An 18755-nucleotide genomic window follows, 5' to 3' on the forward strand; every position below is an offset into this window, starting at 1 on the left:
GTAGCACTGTGTTCTCTGAACAGCAGATGACGCTATAGTAAGTTTTGCCACATTTATGCAACGAAAAAGCTGTTGCGCAATTTATTTTCCATGCCATTTTAAACATTGACCAGTGGAGGGAGACAAAGTGGTATTAAGGGGATCTATGGGATTGCAATCAATTTATCAATATTAGCTTGGTAGCAATACTACTCGAAAATTGGCGGTTTTTCGTCAGCCCCAAAGACTCGTATGGCATATAATTAAATTATTTATTCAAATTACACATTTAATATGCTCAAATGATAGACATAACAAATTTAAAGCTTAATGTGTAAGAATTTCACTACTCGGCAAAGCTGTCTGGACTCTCAACACGATGGCACATTGAGCTCTTCCAACAGCAGCTTGTTGGATGCTAGATTCCACAAATCAGGATATCCAGGTCACAAATGTAAACACCGCCACCAACGAGGCCAGCATCATGTTTAGACGCGAGTCCTGTCCAGAAATATATGGAATGCGAGCACATAAGGGAAGTCAGTTGTAACAATTTATTTCAGAAGTATTTCATAGATGAACAGTTTCATACAAATAATTAAATAATGACACCAATTGCATATTAAAGCACTCGTTACATTTCTGGTGCTATAACGTTGGCACGCAAATGTCGTGTTTACATTTTGCAAGTCAGAGAAGTGAGTTATGTGCAATACTGGAGACGAATTAAACACTACGTACAGGTATACAAGAACAGTTGATTACGTTTTGCCCGTGTCGTTTCGGCAATATAACAAAGCATATCCGCCATCACAACAAACAGTGAAGCCACACATATCCGAAAAAATCCCTATCATTGTGCAATCGACTTGCGGGGATTTCTTGATGGCTGCCTTCCTCCATGTTGCTCAGAAGCTCGCCAAATACGAACAAAACGCCAAGTTCCACTCGCAGTACTTTTTGAAGACCTTAGTTCACCTAACTCACAATCCAAAAGAAACTGTGCCTACATATTATATTGTGTTTGGTTAATATTACTTGTCGAACATGCTAAGAAATCAAATGTCCCGGTAGTCATATACCAAATACGTTGTTGATTTCTGTGTTAAAACTCGTCCCGCTAATGCACAGTACGGGGAAAGTAAAAAAACCACAAAAAAAACAAGACTCCATCTTTATCAAGTTGGAACTATGGCCCGCCATGGTTAGCTACCAACACAGTAATCAATAGGCAAAGAAGTATACACCCTAGGGTTTTACTACGGTTAAGCTTTGAGCTAATGCTTAAATACATTGCTAATCGTACAAATACTTCGTGTCGATGGTCTTTATCGACGTATCGTTACCAAACCCAAAATGAACCTTAGCCACCAAGCTAATGGTTACATTCTACTTATGCAACTTGAATGGCAAACGTTAGATCACTATTATATTAAGAAAATCGTTCAGCGGTTAAGCCTAAAGGTAGCGTTCACTAAATTGCCCATACACACAAAATAAATTAACTAAAACGTTCGCTAGCTTGCTAAAAAAAAAAACCTTTTACTTGGCGTATCCTTAGCTAGCTGTTAATATGGCTAGCAGGCACCTGCCTGGAACATATATGGTAAACAAGTTGAACACGTTACGAATGAGCTCTTATTGCCAGTGCTAACATGTTTAGCCAAGTAATTAAATGTGTTGTTGGTTGATAACAAAATGTTAGCTAGCTATCTAGATATATTATGATGTGCAACTAGAAATGTAGTGTGGCTAAGCGGTTAGCACTAAGTAGCAAATGACCATCTACGTAGCTAGCCAACACTAACTGAGCTAGGCTATTCTGTACAACTTACATGATAACGTTAGTTAAGATACTTTGTCAAACAATTCAGAAACGTCAAAGTTCGTGTAATTAGGAAATGCATTTGCCATCGAACAAATGGCTACCAGCGTACTGTAACTGTAGCTAAGCTATATAATTAGTTAAAGCGGATTTCTAAAGGAGAATTTCCAGGAAACAAAGCCCTTCCACTTAGCCATGTTAGCCTAGCCAACTTAGCAGTTTGCTATGTAGACTAGCTACATCGGCGAATCCATATGAAATCAAGGCGCCCTCTTTACCGGGAATGAGCAAATAATGAACGACCAAATTCACTAGCAAGTTGGTAGTACCAAAATATTATTATCCTTAATAAGAACGAATACGAGTTGTATCCATATTATCAGCTAACAGTTACTGAAAGAAGGTTCACATGACAAAATTTCCTCTTGGCCATCTTAGAACTCAGAAACTAATGTCGGCAGCCATATTGTTACAGCTAGACTAGCTAGCTAGCTAGCTAGCTAACAAGTCACAACTAACCAACAACAAAGATGCAGTAGCTAACGTTTTTGTAGTATAATTTCATAAACAATCTAATTCAATATCTAGAATTTACAAATCAAACAATTTCCTGGTTGCAAAGCACAACTTGGAAATTAATATCTTACGTCAGTCTATGTAACGCACATTAACGTAGCACTTTCACTTCACTAATGTTGGTGAACTAGGTCTGTGAATGTCTTTGATTACTACAATAAGTTACTTTACATCTACGCACGACGATTTTAACACTACAACAATTAAAAAGCTTAATCTCTGATCGAATGCCGCCAAATATTAAACATAGCCAGAAGTTGGCTAGCTAGCTACCTATAAATTCATGTTAGCCAGCGAATGAACTGTAACGGCCCGCGCATTTATACATTTGTTCTGTTGTTAAAGTACATATTTTTAATAAACCCAACGACCAGATTATAACACAGTAAACATTCACTTGAGTTTACGGTTTGTTATACAAAATTCACGGATCTGCAGCTATATTATACGATGTAGGCGTTCCTCGGGTTTTCCCAGTGGATGTCCCCGTAGAAAACACCAGCTCGCCGGTCTCTGCTGCTACTCGAGTCCGATGATTCTTCAATAGTCCCGCAAAATACAAAAACATATTAAAAATAAATAAAATCTCGATAATGATCGGAAATAGGCATATAATACAGTTGTCGGTACAGTCTGAAAAGTCCGTATTATCTTAACGCTACATGTATTTATTTTCTTTTTCTTCAGAGGTAAAGTAGGCCTCACGCGCGAGCTTCTTCTTTTCCAAGAGTCGTAGCTGATCCAAAGCGAGACGAACGAGACAACACAGATTTTTTTTATTTTTGCTCAGAGGGAAAAAATATGAATCGGCTAAATTCGGTATTGTTCGGAAAATAGGCGGGCCAAAAGAAAATTATTCCGTACATCATCATATGTTTACAGTCATAGGCCAGATTGTATTTAATAATAAATATTCATGAACTAGTTGACGAATCACAACGTATTTTAAGCAATATTCATAAATCTCAACTTATAGGCCCTCCTCTAATAAAATATGGCCAATCGACAGCTGTTTCGCTGGTTTTAATACCACCTCCTTGTTTCAATTCGACAAGGTAAAAAGCGTGCATGTCCATTGGTTGTGCGTCGAATAATATTAATTATTCATATGCTTTTCTTGCGCAGCCAATTAGCGTTTTACTATACAGATCCATAACCCACCCCGGGACTGTTCAGCCCCTGCCATGTAGAGTGTGTAAGCCTGTAGCCCAGCTTGCAGTCTATATAAAGCCGTGTGGCAGGCTGTCGTGTTCAGATGCGCTTAGAGCGCACTGGAGTGTAGTTCAGGAAAAGGGAGGGAGCTAGACCTTAGTCACAGTAGCTAGTTATAAAACGCAAATAAACAGTCTCTTAGGGCAGTAAACAACGTGGGTCCTTGGGAAATCGCCATCGGAGACATTCCGGTCGCCGTTGGGGGCTTGGAGAGAGTCTCGGTGGCAATTTTTACCTGTTCCTTTTTACAAAGCGGCGTGCCGAGGGAGGACGCGTCTCTTTGAATAGACAGGATGCACGGACCGCCCTCCGGCGACAGCGCATGCCCATTGCGCCTCATCAAGAGAGTGCAATTCGGCATCATCAGCCCAGATGAGCTTGTAGGTTTTGTTTTGGGGAGGGGGGATTCATTGAACGCTTTGAAATTAAATGTTCTTGATGATCATCTCTACATATTTGAATACTTATGGCGTTTCATTATTTCTGAATTATAACAACCAGAATGTTTCTAGCTTACATCAGTAGCCTAGTTCGGTGGCTAACATAGCTAACATTGGCTAGCCACATCACGTTGTAGTTGGCGAACGCATGACGTTTTAGAGCAAGTTCGCCAAACTTTTAGTACAAACTTTATTAAACATGTCGCCCTGTAATTTCTTTTTAATAACATTACTTAACCCGCTCCAGCGGAGGTCACGCTGAATTTTAATGTTGGGGAATGCAGTTTTACTATTAAAAGTTCCATGATGCTACCGTACTCACTCACGCATTCCTTGTTTTAAATCGAACAAGGCTGCTACATATTCCCATACCACTATTAAACTTTTATGTTAATAAAAAAGTAATATAAATAAAACTTTGTGCTATGCATGTCCTTTTGTATTAATGTATTCATCTGCCAAATGCAGCCATTTCAAATGGGTGCCACACGTTGTCGCCACTTTGTAAGATGTTCTAGTATCAAAGTTAATCTTGATGCAAACCGACGTGTACAGCTGTGATTTAAGTGACTTGTTTTTTTAGCGGGTTCTGGTTAAATTAATTGATTCGGTGATTTGGGGCTGGTGGTAATATCGTTTTCGTTGGTGAATATTAACAGGTGTACCTTTCTTGTGTTTATATTCTTGTCATATCCTACAATCCTGGCACGATGCCTTGGATTGCTTTCCGGTTGGTGGTTGTGCCGTTGCAATCTTATCTGTCACAGATGTGCTTGTATGAGCATTACATAACCATATTATCCCTGTCCTGTTGATTATTGTTGCCTGAATTTTCAACAAGCGTGTTGCTGTTTTGCATTATAAACAATATACATGCGAGTACCTCCGACATGTTTTCTGGGAACATATTCCACGTTATTTATGGTTGTTGCCCCAACCCATGTATATTTATGTATCGTGTATATTTCATGTTTTAAAAATGATCGTCATTAATGTTTTAGTTCATTGTATTGCTTCAGAAACGGATGTCCGTCACAGAAGGAGGTATCAAATACCCTGAAACCACGGAAGGGGGGCGTCCCAAATTGGGGGGTCTGATGGATCCACGACAAGGGGTCATCGAGAGGTCAGGCAGGTGCCAGACGTGTGCAGGTAAGTGTTTAAGCATAAAATAAAATGTTTGCTGGGTTTGGAGCCATTAAGACTTTGATACTGTATATGTGTCAAGATGTAGGTGACTAATATGACCTTTTAGAGGCTTGAAATATTACTACCCAACAGACTTTTACTGCTTCTACAAGCATCAAAGCTCCTCTGTAAATTTGCTATCTTGTATGTAAATATAATGCTTACTTATTGTCTGGAATGGGCTTTAAAAGCTAGCAGAAATATTAGTTTATTCAGGTCCCATGTTGCCTGAAGGTCCGTTATCGTTTGACCTTACGAGTTGGCCTGTTTGTTTCCCAGGTAACATGACAGAATGTCCGGGGCATTTTGGCCACATTGAGCTGGCCAAGCCCGTTTTTCACGTGGGCTTCATCACCAAAATCATGAAGGTTCTGCGCTGTGTCTGCTTCTTCTGCTCCAAGCTGCTGGTTGATTCGGTCAGTCTCTTCACACCCACCCTGGTACCAATTCATATAGCCCATATTGATCAACATCCAGAGTTATGTCCACAGAGTGAAGTCATGTACCCATATATGCACACCAGTGGAGTGAGAAGCACGCCACCTTGTGGTGTGTAACACGCTGTGCTATATGGTGTTTGATGTGGTACTCTATCAGGGCATGTTAGCTTTTTTTGTTTTGTTTTCTTTTTTTTTGGTGTACAACACACACACTCAGTATTTTGCAGAATATACAGATGCACAACAGAGTATTGTGGTAAAGGTGGAATCATAATAAATGTAAACATAATATAAATATTTCCCGCAGAATAACCCCAAAATCAAGGACATCCTGGGCAAGTCAAAGGGTCAGCCGCGGAAGAGACTGACACACGTGTATGACCTATGCAAAGGAAAAAACATCTGTGAGGGGGGTGAGGAGATGGACAACAAGTTTGGTGTGGAGCAGGCTGAGGCTGAGGAGGACATTACAAAGGAGAAGGTAATGCACCTCTTTGGATTCCACAGGACCTTGGATCTCCATCAGCACTGTGTTTATGCAAATGCAACCCTAAACAGTGTTGTGCCAAATTAAACATTTGACTCAAACATTTTTGGCCCTACACATTTCAGATGTTATGAGTGAATAATGAGGAAGTAGTGATGATGAAAAATGCTGTCGCTATTGATTTTTCAGATTTTAAAATGTCAATTTTTGGGTCTAGACTCGATAGATACTGGATAAGATAGATAAGTGCTCCTGTTTCAACTTCAATAATAAATTACATTATTTGTCTTTGTAATTTCAGATCACATAAACATACCCTGAACATTATAAATTCCAGTTTCAAATTTGTATATTTTTCATTTATAACTCATTTTTGCAGTGTAGTGCAGAATGAATGCAGTTTACTCAGCCACTGACGTTCTGTACTTGTGCTCAGGGCCACGGCGGTTGTGGGCGCTATCAGCCCTGTATCCGCCGCTCGGGGCTGGAGCTGTACGCCGAGTGGAAACACGTCAACGAGGACTCCCAGGAAAAGAAGATTCTGCTGAGCCCGGAGCGCATCCACGAGATCTTCAAGCGCATCTCCGACGAGGAGGACGTCATCCTGGGCATGGACCCCAAGTTCGCTCGGCCCGAGTGGATGATCGTCACCGTGCTTCCCGTGCCCCCGCTCGCAGTCCGACCCGCTGTGGTCATGCAGGGCTCCGCCCGTAACCAGGTGAGGACTCTGGGTTTGCGGTCTAATGTGTAGAGTCTGTCCTGATTAATCCATTTGTTCTTTGTGAGTGACTGACAGGTATGAGGTCCTGCTGAAGTCGTTTATCTCCATCTGAAAATGCTCTCCCCACCTTTCTCTCTGCCTGTCAGGACGATTTGACGCACAAGCTGGCGGACATCGTGAAGATCAATAACCAGCTGCGGCGGAATGAGCAGAGCGGGGCGGCGGCCCACGTGATCGCCGAGGACGTGAAGCTGCTGCAGTTCCATGTGGCCACCATGGTGGACAACGAGCTGCCTGGCCTGCCCAGGGTACGACCTGTGCACTGCCTGTACCAGTCCAGAACATCCGCTCCTCTGCTCACCTCCACACATTACACTCAGTCATACTCGCTTCGCTGTTGTTCGCTCGGTTTCCACTAATACGTCTGAACAGTGCTACGCCTGACTTGTTAATGCCCCCTCTCCAGACAAACTGTACACTACTAATGGGTTTGTGAAGATGCTTGTTTGAACAAGCTGTAGTGACTAATTTGTTCTGTGTTCTGCACTGTCTGTCTCTCCCTACAGGCTATGCAGAAATCGGGCCGCCCCCTTAAATCTATCAAACAACGGCTGAAGGGCAAGGAGGGCCGTGTCAGAGGCAACCTGATGGGCAAGCGTGTGGACTTCTCCGCCCGGACTGTCATCACCCCGGACCCAAACCTGCAGATTGACCAGGTCGGCGTCCCGCGCTCTATTGCTGCCAACATGACCTTCCCTGAGATTGTCACCCCCTTCAACATCGACAGGTAAGTTCACGTGGATGGGCATGCTTTTCTGCCTCTAGGTCATGCAAATGAGTATTAATGATTCATACTTCAGTCTTAGAATTGCATTTCTCAATCTAGAATAATCTTATACTAGTTCATCTGGTGTACATGACCTCATCTGCTGCCATTATAATTTAATACTTTGGCTATGTTTTGTGTAAATGCCAGATGAGGTGTGCCTGTCGGTCTCATCAGCTGCTCCGCGTGTGGTGGGTGTGGTTATAGGACCTCATTCTCTGAGTGTTACAGTGGTTAGAATTTCTGTTCAAACCTTTTTCCTCCTTTGAGTAAAGTGCTTTACCTCATTACTCTAGAGAAATGCACACCGCAGGGTTCCAGAATATATAAGCACTGGAATTCACCCTACATTTTCCTTCAGACTCCAGGAGCTGGTGAGAAGGGGGAACAGTCAGTATCCTGGGGCCAAATACATCATCCGTGACAACGGTGACCGTATTGACCTGCGTTTCCACCCCAAACCCAGTGACCTGCACCTCCAGATTGGCTACAAGGTGACACGTGCTCCACGGTCCCTTCCCTCTCTTTGAAATCTGATTTATGGTTGTAAATCTGGTACTAGCCCATAGACTGCACTAGTGCATGGCCTCCATGATTTAGTCTAGAATTGTAAAGTCCTCTAATGAATGCTGAAATTCCTTTGGTAAGACTGAACATTTTGGGCAGATTCCTCTCATAGATGGGAATGTTTACAGCTTAGGGTATGGTGCTTCTAAGCCAGTCTACCAAAATGTGAAATGTCAGTGAAATGACCAGAAATATCTACATTTCAGGTGGAGCGGCACATGTGTGATGGTGACATCATCATCTTTAACAGACAGCCCACATTGCATAAAATGTCCATGATGGGGCACAGAGTGCGAATCCTGCCCTGGTCCACCTTCCGGCTCAACCTCAGGTAAGCAGTCCTGCTTAGTCTGTCACTGTCATGCCTTATTAGAGCCCGCTGTTCACCTTTTTGTAAAATGTTTAAGATTCTATGTTTGACTCCTGTTTAATTCCAGAAAATATAATAGGAATGGGTACATTATTACAAAATCAATGCAAAATGTAGTGCTTGGTTGAATTTATTCATAAAGAACCTCTTGGTATTGCAGAGGTTACCCACCTCGTATTACATGTTACTATGTGGTAAATATATGGTCCCATTAGTTATGTGAAGGTGAAACAAATCAGCTTAAAATTATTTTTTAAATGTATGGGGGGGGGCATTGCACTTGTAAGTCGCTTTGGAATAAAATCATCTGCTAAATAACTGAAATGTGCCATTTTCCCAATTTGCACCCGCGCAGTGTGACCACCCCATATAACGCTGACTTTGACGGGGACGAAATGAACCTTCACCTGCCGCAGTCCCTGGAGACGCGGGCGGAGATCCAGGAGCTAGCCATGGTGCCCCGCATGATCGTCACGCCTCAGTCCAACAGGCCTGTTATGGGTATCGTGCAGGACACACTCACAGCTGTGCGCAAATTCACCAAGAGGGACGTCTTTTTGGAGAGGGTATGGCCGTCATGTCTCATTCCCCTATCACTTACAGAGATGGGTCACTTTCTGCGCTCTTATTTTTAATTTTGTTTCTTTCTGCGTGGGTGTGTAGTTTTGATTGTCAATTTTTTTATTTTGTTTTATTGATTTTCTTTTACCTATTGCTTTCTGGTGACCTGCTCAATTAACCATAAACCTCTGAAAATCCCTAACCCTTTTAGCTCTTAAAACTGCTTTTTCATGGCATTAGTTCTTTATTTTAACTCCTGGAGTGACAGGTGGATGTACATTATCTTTCCTGTATTAGTGTTCTTGAGCACTGAAGCGTCACCTTCTCAGAGCCCTTCAATTCCTGACACATGTCTTCCACAAGTTTATGTACTCATATTATGCTTTCCAAAATGGAGAAGAGTTTGATGTAACTGCCAGTGAGCTAATGCGTTTTCCTGTAATTGGGTATAGAGGGACTTGGCTGCTCAGAAACTTTGGCCTGTGTTTGATCAGCTGAAGGGTTTAAGAAAGCACTAACTCTATAGTCATGAAAATTTAATGGCAGTGGTGTCCTTTACCAATGCTAATCTCGTTTGATGTTCAACATCTGCCCCCTTCCTTGCAGGGAGAGGTGATGAACCTGCTCATGTTCCTGTCCACCTGGGACGGGAAAGTCCCACAGCCTGCTATCCTGAAACCCCGGCCACTCTGGACCGGCAAGCAGATCTTCAGCCTCATCATCCCCGGCCACATCAATGTCATCCGCACCCACAGCACTCATCCCGACGAGGAGGACAGCGGCCCCTACAAGCACATCTCCCCTGGAGACACAAAGGTACAGCACACGCTGTGCAGTGGATCTATCAGGTCTTAGAACTGCATGAGAGGTTGAAATGTCTGCTGTTGTTTTAATCATTGTAATGTGCACTCCAGGGCTTAAGATGTCCTATATTAGAAAATTAGTGGAACGTAAGCATTTCAGAGATTGAGGGAACTGTGTAGACAACACATCCTCTAACTATTCTGAATATGAATAGTATTATAACACACAAGGCCTTTCCATTGTTTGATGTGTTGAACTGTGGACACTTCCTTGTCTTTAAGGTCTGCTGTTCTGAAGTGCAAATCTTGTTTGTGTGCAGGTGATCGTGGAGAACGGAGAGCTGATCATGGGCATTCTTTGTAAGAAGTCCCTGGGTACCTCCGCTGGTTCTCTGGTCCACATATCCTACCTGGAGATGGGCCACGATATTACCCGCCTCTTTTATTCCAACATCCAGACTGTTGTCAACAACTGGCTGCTCATTGAGGGTGAGAAACTGGGGGCTGAAACACCTTGGTCTATTTTGCCAATTATATGAACTAGAAGTAGACAGGCATTTGACCACAATTTGTTTTAAAAACTGCCATTAACTATGAAGGAGCAGGAAAGCTTTGTTCTGTCACCTTATGTTTAGCCATCAACCACAACTCAAGAATAAAGATTTAAAAAAAAATAATAGAAGAATGTTACTTCCCCTGAAGGACGCATCTGTCCTTATATCACACTCTACATTCTCTCTTGCCATGTGGTCTCTCCACTGATTGAGCAATGTGAGGAAATGGTGTGCATTCTAAAAATACTGTTTCCCTAAAGGCCTGCACGGTACTGTAATCGGCATGCTCTTTACTGTGCACTGCAGAATGCAAGTGCTCATACATCCCTAATGGATATGTTATACTGTCTCTCACACTCCAGGTCACTCTATCGGTATTGGTGACTCCATCGCTGATGCCAAGACTTACTTGGACATTCAGAACACCATCAAGAAGGCCAAACAGGATGTGATAGAGGTGAGACTACCTCATAATACTGCTGTGAAACATCCAGGATGAATGACACAATTTGCCTGATTGATGCAAAGCACTGTGAGATCTTTTGAATAGATGTGTTTTGTGAATTCATATTGTGCTGCACCTCTAAACTCTTATTGTGCTGCTCTCTGTAGGTCATTGAGAAGGCCCACAATAACGAGCTGGAGCCCACTCCTGGTAACACCCTGAGGCAGACTTTTGAGAACCAGGTGAACCGCATCCTGAACGATGCTCGTGATAAGACTGGCTCCTCTGCACAGAAGTCCCTGTCTGAGTACAACAACTTCAAGTCCATGGTGGTGGCAGGGTCCAAAGGATCCAAGATTAACATCTCGCAGGTATGGCATGGGATAAAGCAGGGATGTGGGACAGGTTGCACGCTTCCTGTAAACGTCCTGGAGCTTCCTGTAAACTCCAACACCATCCGTTTCCTCCCACCCCCAGGTCATTGCAGTGGTGGGGCAGCAGAACGTGGAGGGTAAGCGCATACCCTTCGGCTTCAAGCACCGGACGCTGCCGCACTTCATCAAGGACGACTACGGGCCTGAGAGCAGGGGCTTTGTGGAGAACTCCTACCTGGCCGGCCTCACGCCAACAGAGTTTTTCTTCCATGCCATGGGTGGGAGAGAGGGGCTTATTGATACAGCTGTGAAAACTGCTGAGACTGGTGAGCAAAGAGGCACATTGGTAAATTGGCTAGTGAGCGCACAGTATTTAGAGGGTTTTAGCAATTTAAGGCCAGGTTTGGAACAGTCACTTTTTTGTGTTTTCCTCTAAGAATGACAGCACAGGTGGGATGCCAGTGGTTATGAATTTACCAAAAATGGTGCACTTGGACCAGTCTTTATACCGAATATGCTCCTCTCCCCTAGGTTACATTCAGCGACGTCTGATCAAGTCTATGGAGTCTGTGATGGTGAAGTACGACGCCACCGTGCGTAATTCCATCAACCAGGTGGTGCAGCTCCGCTATGGAGAGGACGGGCTGGCTGGAGAGGCTGTGGAGTTCCAGAACATGGCCACACTCAAGCCCTCCAACAAGGCCTTTGAGAAAAAGTGAGTTTTGGCTGGGAAGGTGGAACAGCGCACGTGCTGGGTGGATGCTAAATCTTGACCTGTCTGTTAATGGGGGTCAGGGGGGAATCAAACCCAGTACGAACTGGAGAGTTGGGTTTAGATTGGAGTACGAGACGATGCTTAATGTCTACTTCAAGTATAGCTGCAACCGTTTTTGATCCATGTACCTTCGTAGTTCATATTCTTGAGCCTTGATGCGCTGCCACAGTGTCCGTGAACGCTCACCCCAGCCCCCATTCCCTCACAGGTTCAGATTTGACTGCACCAACGAGCGATCCCTGCGGCGCACCCTGCAGGAGGACGTGGTGAAAGACGTGATGACCAACGCACACGTGCAGAGTGCACTGGAGAGAGAGTTTGAGAAGATGAGGGAGGACCGGGAGATCCTGCGAGCCATCTTCCCCACAGGAGATAGCAAGGTCAGAGGTTGCACGAGCGCACAACGCACACGCACGAGAAGCAGGTGCTGTAGGGATGCTATTGTGGTCATGTAAGGGACCACAATTTCAATAGGTCCTCATATACAGAATATACGGGTAACTAATTTCCTCACATTCTGCAAGGTTCTGTTCCTGAGCCTGGTCCTTTTAATTCATGGTAACCACACAGCTTCAAAAGATGTTGTGGTTCAGTAGAGTCTTAATAATTTTATACCATATTGCAAATACCTATAATTTATAGGTTATGATTTGATAGGAAGTGTGAAGTTGGTCATAAGCTCATCCTCAACTGTTATACCTTATGTCCTGTAGGTGGTGCTGCCTTGTAATCTTGCCAGGATGATTTGGAACGCTCAGAAGATTTTCCGCATCAATCCTCGCACTCCCACAGACCTCAACCCCTTGCGTGTTGTAGATGGTGGGTACCATAAATGTGCCAATCTATTATCAGCCATATAAATTTTTTTTAAAAAGCTATTCCTAAAACATGGTTTGAAGCATGGTGCTCAGTAAAAGCAGCTACTGCCACACGCACATGGGCCCTGGCACATAGACGTGTGGTAGTTTAAGCTGAGCCTCAATAGACACCATTTTATCCCCGTTTATAATTGCACTGAATTTGGGATGGTAAGAGATGCTAGGCTGAGGAGCCTTAATTCTGATAAGTAGCCAAGCTGCTCTTACTGCTATAGAAAGCTGTGAAAGATTTGTGCAGCTCAAGAATAAACAGCTGAGAGGCTTAGTGAGACTTGAAGATGAGATGCCGATACTGTTGCAGTACAGTATACACTCTGCAGCATTTTATAATAGGCCTCTGAAAGTTCTGTAAAAGATAGTCCAGATATAAAAGATCTAGTCCAATAATATTAATAAAAAATTTTAAAAAATGCCCACAAGGATAATGTAGCCTTTTTTTTAGGACATTTCTGCCATTACAATGGCTGAGTACACATGTTTTATGTTAAAATATTGATGATATTTCTTGATAAGAAGCAGCTAGCGGTCTGCCCATAAATGAGTAACATGCTGGGAAGACAGTGTGAACCCTGAACTCTTGCGTGTGGCCGTGTCCGTAGGCGTGCATGACCTGAGTAAGAAGCTGGTGATCGTGAACGGGGAAGACCCCCTGAGCCGGCAGGCGCAGCAGAACGCCACGCTCCTCTTCAACATCCACCTGCGCTCCACCCTCTGCTCGCGCCGCATGACCGAGGAGTTCCGCCTCAGCACCGAGGCCTTCGACTGGCTGCTGGGGGAGATCGAGACCAAGTTCAACCAGTCCATCGTGAGTCCCGGGCCTGGCTGGGAGGGAAGAGAGGGGCGGATTAGAGCAAAGTTCAGCTCAAAGTTCTCTATCGCAGGGCACATTGTAATGAGGTGTCAGGAATTAGGGCTAGCTTGCATACCTCGTCATATCATTAGGGAACTGGGAGGGATTCAAATCCTATTTTTCAATTGTGTGTAATCTACAGAAGAATGCTATCACAAATGAAGAGTGCTGCATGAGATTTAACGATAACTAATGTGACTGGCTGGTCTGTACATGCAGTATTGGTGTTGATGGTGACCTTTCTCCTCTCTCAGGTGCATCCTGGCGAGATGGTAGGAGCTCTGGCTGCCCAGTCTCTGGGAGAGCCGGCCACTCAGATGACCCTGAACACCTTCCACTACGCCGGTGTGTCTGCCAAGAACGTCACACTGGGTGTGCCTCGACTCAAGGAGCTGATCAACATCTCCAAAAGACCGAAGACCCCCTCGCTCACAGTATTCCTGTTGGGCCAGGCGGCTCGTGACGCTGAGAGGGCCAAGGTACACCTCACCACAGGTTTAGGCTGCCGTTTGTAAGAGCAGATACAATGGTGTGAATGTGCCATGGTTTACCATATGTGTGGTACAATACAGTAGAATGGCTGTGTCTTATGTCTTACTACTTAGAAATTTGGTTTGCATAATAAGCATCTTTGTTACCCCCAGGCAGGAGGCAGGAGGCTAGACATTTGTTTCCATAAAATAGACACCATATGACACGAACATGGCCAGAGACTTAAGTGCTGCTGTGTACTGTCTTTTTGGAGATTCTCTAAATGGTCTTCCTCTTCTCAGGACATCCTGTGTCGTCTGGAACACACCACTCTGCGCAAGGTGACCGCCAACACGGCCATCTACTACGACCCCAACCCCCAGAGTACGGTGGTGACAGAAGACCAGGAGTGGGTCAACGTGTACTACGAGATGCCCGACTTCGACGTGACGCGCATCTCACCCTGGCTGCTCCGCATCGAGCTGGACCGCAAACACATGACCGACCGCAAGCTGACCATGGAGCAGATCGCTGAAAAGATCAATGCAGGTCAGAGCTTACATGCTCTCACACACACACACGCACACGCACACAAGCACAAGCATTCAGCTGTGCAAGCCCACTGAAATTATGCAGAGAACCAAACCCATAAAGATTCTCTGTGAAAAGGTAGTTGCAATTACAACCACGACAAACAGTAGTAATGGCTTACACATGTACTTCTGCATTATTAATAAGTCCATGGCCTTTCCCCCCCAGGCTTTGGAGATGATCTGAACTGCATCTTCAACGATGACAACGCAGAGAAGCTGGTTCTGAGAATCCGCATCATGAACAGTGATGAGAATAAGTTCCAAGAGGTGCGGCATTAATTCCCGACTGCGTTTTGGAACGTCATTTTTCGATTTAAGTGGGTTTGTACTGACCAATCTGCTCTCCCTCAGGATGAAGAGGTGGTAGACAAGATGGATGATGACGTATTCCTGCGCTGCATTGAGTCCAACATGCTGACTGATATGACGTTACAGGGCATTGAGCAGATCAGCAAGGTAGAGAATGGCATTGCATCTGTCCACTTCACTTCTGTCATTATCAACATTATCAAACTAATAATAATGAGCGATACATCCGCTAATTGGCATGAACCCCAATGAGAATCGTTCCTAGTCATTTATACACAATAGCCTTTATGCCTTTTGGAGAATCAACCCTTAACTTTTTGCATTACTGGTCTAAAACCTGAAAGACCAGAACAACTCTAGTTGACCCAGATACTGGCGGAACCTCTAACCCTGCCAACTCTGTCCCCTCCCAACAGGTGTACATGCACCTCCCCCAGACGGACAACAAGAAGAAGATCATCATCACGGAGGACGGAGAGTTCAAGGCCCTGCAGGAGTGGATCCTGGAGACTGATGGCGTGGGGCTCATGAGAGTACTCAGTGAGAAGGACGTGGACCCGGTCAGAACAACCTCCAACGACATCGTGGAGATCTTCACGGTGAGATCTTCAACATTTCAGCTGGAATAATATGAAAAGCATCCCAACGAAACAAGTGTACATGTTTTTACACTTCCAAGGAAACTTGCTGGACAGCTGTAACGCATTGAAACCATCGGTAGTGGAAGGCCCTGTCCTGGTTCTAGTGTGGAGCACTAACGGTCTCTTTCCTGTAGGTTTTGGGCATCGAGGCTGTGCGCAAGGCCCTGGAGAGGGAGCTGTACCACGTCATCTCCTTTGACGGCTCCTACGTCAACTACCGCCACTTGGCCCTGCTGTGCGACACCATGACGTGCCGTGGCCATCTGATGGCCATCACTCGACACGGCATCAACCGGCAGGACACCGGGCCCCTCATGAAGTGTTCCTTTGAGGAGACGGTGAATAAGAGCAGGGCAAATTGGGTTGGGAGTGTGGAGCAGTTGGTTTACTCTCTGTTGGGTGTTCAGAACACGTTGTGACCCTCTCGTTATTTTTTTCCTCCCTGTCCTTAGGTGGATGTGCTGATGGAGGCTTCCTCGCACGGGGAGAGTGACCCCATGAAAGGCGTCTCTGAGAACATCATGCTGGGTCAACTGGCCCCCGCCGGCACCGGATGCTTTGACCTGCTGCTGGATGCAGAGAAATGCAAATACGGCATGGAGATCCCCACCAACATCCCTGGCATCGGGGTGGCAGGACGTGAGTACCCGGGGAGGGTGCAGTCATGGGGATGAACATGCAGTCATAGAGATGTATGCTTTTCCCCAAACAAAGTGGTAATGGATGATGTGTGTTTCTTCACTCAGCGACGGGCATGTTTTTCGGCTCTGCTCCCAGTCCCATGAGCGGGATGTCTCCCTCGATGACCCCCTGGAACACAGGAGCCACACCTGCTTATGGTGCCTGGTCACCCAGCATGGGTGAGTTTGCCCCCTTTCCCCCTGATGACGCTCCTCTTCCTTTACAGCACACAGACCTGGCCCCCTCCAGGCCCTGACTCTGACGACCTTCTTACTCCTCCGCTTGTCTTTCCCGCGTGTAGGTAGCGGAATGACCCCCGGAGCAGCGGGTTTCTCGCCCAGCGCAGCGTCCGACGCCAGCGGCTTCTCCCCGGGGTACTCCCCAGCCTGGTCGCCCACGCCCGGCTCGCCCGGATCCCCAGGCCCTGCCAGCCCCTACATCCCCTCTCCAGGTCTGTCTCCACGTTTACGTCCTGCTGACGCTTTCTCAGTCACTCGCAGCATGCCTACCCAAAGCCCTCGTCTGTGCCTGTTGCTATTGGTGACCCTGTGTCTCGTTTTCATTCGACTCCTGCAGGTGGAGCGATGTCTCCCAACTATTCGCCGACCTCCCCTGCCTACGAGCCGCGTTCGCCGGGTGGCTACACGCCACAGAGCCCCGGCTACTCTCCCACGTCGCCCTCTTACTCGCCAACGTCTCCCTCCTATTCGCCCACCAGCCCCAACTACAGCCCCACCTCCCCGTCCTATTCGCCCACCTCGCCCAGCTACTCCCCGACCTCGCCCTCCTATTCGCCCACGTCTCCCAGCTACTCCCCGACCTCGCCCTCCTATTCTCCCACCTCGCCTTCGTACTCCCCCACCTCCCCCTCTTACTCCCCCACCTCCCCCAGCTACAGCCCCACCTCGCCTAGTTACAGCCCCACTTCCCCTAGCTACAGCCCCACCTCTCCGTCGTATTCCCCCACTTCTCCTTCCTACTCACCCACCTCGCCGTCCTACTCTCCCACGTCCCCCAGTTACTCTCCGACCTCTCCTTCCTACTCCCCTACCTCTCCGAGCTATAGCCCTACTTCCCCCAACTACACCCCCACCTCACCCTCTTACTCTCCAACATCGCCCTCATACTCCCCCACATCTCCGTCTTACTCCCCCACCTCACCCAACTACACCCCCACCAGCCCCAACTACTCCCCTACCTCTCCCTCTTACTCACCAACCTCGCCATCCTACTCCCCGTCCAGCCCCCGCTACACCCCTCAGTCCCCCACCTACACGCCCAGCTCACCCTCCTACAGCCCCAGCTCACCCTCCTACTCCCCCACCTCCCCCAAATACACCCCCACGTCCCCCTCTTACAGCCCCAGCTCTCCGGAATACACCCCCACTTCCCCAAAATACTCCCCCACTTCCCCGAAGTACTCTCCGACGTCTCCCAAGTACAGCCCCACCTCACCCACTTACTCCCCCACCACCCCGAAATACAGCCCCACCTCTCCAACCTACTCCCCCACCTCTCCCACCTACACACCGACCAGCCCCAAATACTCCCCAACCTCCCCAACTTACTCACCCACCTCTCCCAAATATTCTCCCACCTCTCCCACCTACTCGCCCACTAGCCCTAAGGGCTCCACCTACAGCCCAACCTCTCCGGGCTACAGCCCCACGTCTCCCACCTACAGCCTCACCAGCCCGGCCATCAGCCCCGATGACAGCGACGAGGAGAACAACTGAAGAGGTTTTGTGGGAAAGAACTGAAGCGGTTTCTTCTGTTCCACTCATTTGCCTTCTCCGTTTGGGACAGATAAAAAGGAGAATTGCACCCCTGTTGGTGGAGAAGTCGTGCTGGGGGAGGCGAAGGAACTTGAGGTCCCACTTGTGAATTTCTGGACCTCACAGCCCATTTTTGCCAACCTCTCACACTTTGGGGAGGGGGCGGGGGGGGGGGGGGGACTCTCCATATTTACTATTGTATTTGATAGACTTGAACTATTGGCCTGAAAAGGCTGCCTTCAGACATTTTGTTATTGTGTTACTGTGGAGTAACGCAGCCCTCAAAGGGAGAAAAGAAGGGAGCTCTTGTGTGCACACTTGAGTGAATGCTGAAATGCCCATCTCCATCCTCCCTTGCCTGTCTCTGAAATTTGCAGCTAGGGCTAACCATATAGGAGAGGTGCAGTATTGCAA

At 46.4% G+C, this 18755-nt stretch overlaps 1 protein-coding gene across 1 annotated transcript; it reads left to right on the forward strand.

Annotated features, from left to right (window-relative positions):
• The first annotated feature begins 3622 nt into the window (after window positions 1-3622).
• On the forward strand, window positions 3623-18497 carry polr2a (RNA polymerase II subunit A). Its single transcript, XM_061234377.1, has 29 exons — window positions 3623-3972; window positions 5052-5184; window positions 5500-5636; window positions 5968-6141; window positions 6584-6865; window positions 7015-7176; window positions 7435-7655; window positions 8056-8188; window positions 8468-8592; window positions 8987-9197; window positions 9799-10008; window positions 10316-10484; window positions 10912-11006; window positions 11162-11365; window positions 11472-11694; window positions 11900-12083; window positions 12352-12523; window positions 12857-12962; window positions 13621-13826; window positions 14126-14350; window positions 14645-14891; window positions 15102-15202; window positions 15287-15391; window positions 15661-15843; window positions 16020-16223; window positions 16338-16524; window positions 16632-16745; window positions 16868-17017; window positions 17143-18497. The coding sequence occupies exons 1-29, from the start codon at window positions 3886-3888 to the stop codon at window positions 18300-18302; spliced, it is 5910 nt and encodes a 1969-aa protein (XP_061090361.1). The 5' UTR covers window positions 3623-3885; the 3' UTR covers window positions 18303-18497.
• Window positions 18498-18755: the final 258 nt, after the last annotated feature.

Source organism: Conger conger, chromosome 3, assembly GCF_963514075.1.
Source record: "Conger conger chromosome 3, fConCon1.1, whole genome shotgun sequence".
NCBI lineage: Eukaryota > Metazoa > Chordata > Actinopteri > Anguilliformes > Congridae > Conger > Conger conger.

Excerpts from the sequence above, each read along its gene's own strand:
- polr2a (XM_061234377.1), top strand. The coding sequence starts at position 3,886 with ATGCACGGACCGCCCTCCGGCGACAGCGCATGCCCATTGCGCCTCATC. Across the intron at positions 5,637-5,967 it reads CCAAGCTGCTGGTTGATTCG|AATAACCCCAAAATCAAGGA; the intron begins GTCAGTCTCTTC and ends TATTTCCCGCAG. Across the intron at positions 12,524-12,856 it reads TCCCCACAGGAGATAGCAAG|GTGGTGCTGCCTTGTAATCT; the intron begins GTCAGAGGTTGC and ends TATGTCCTGTAG.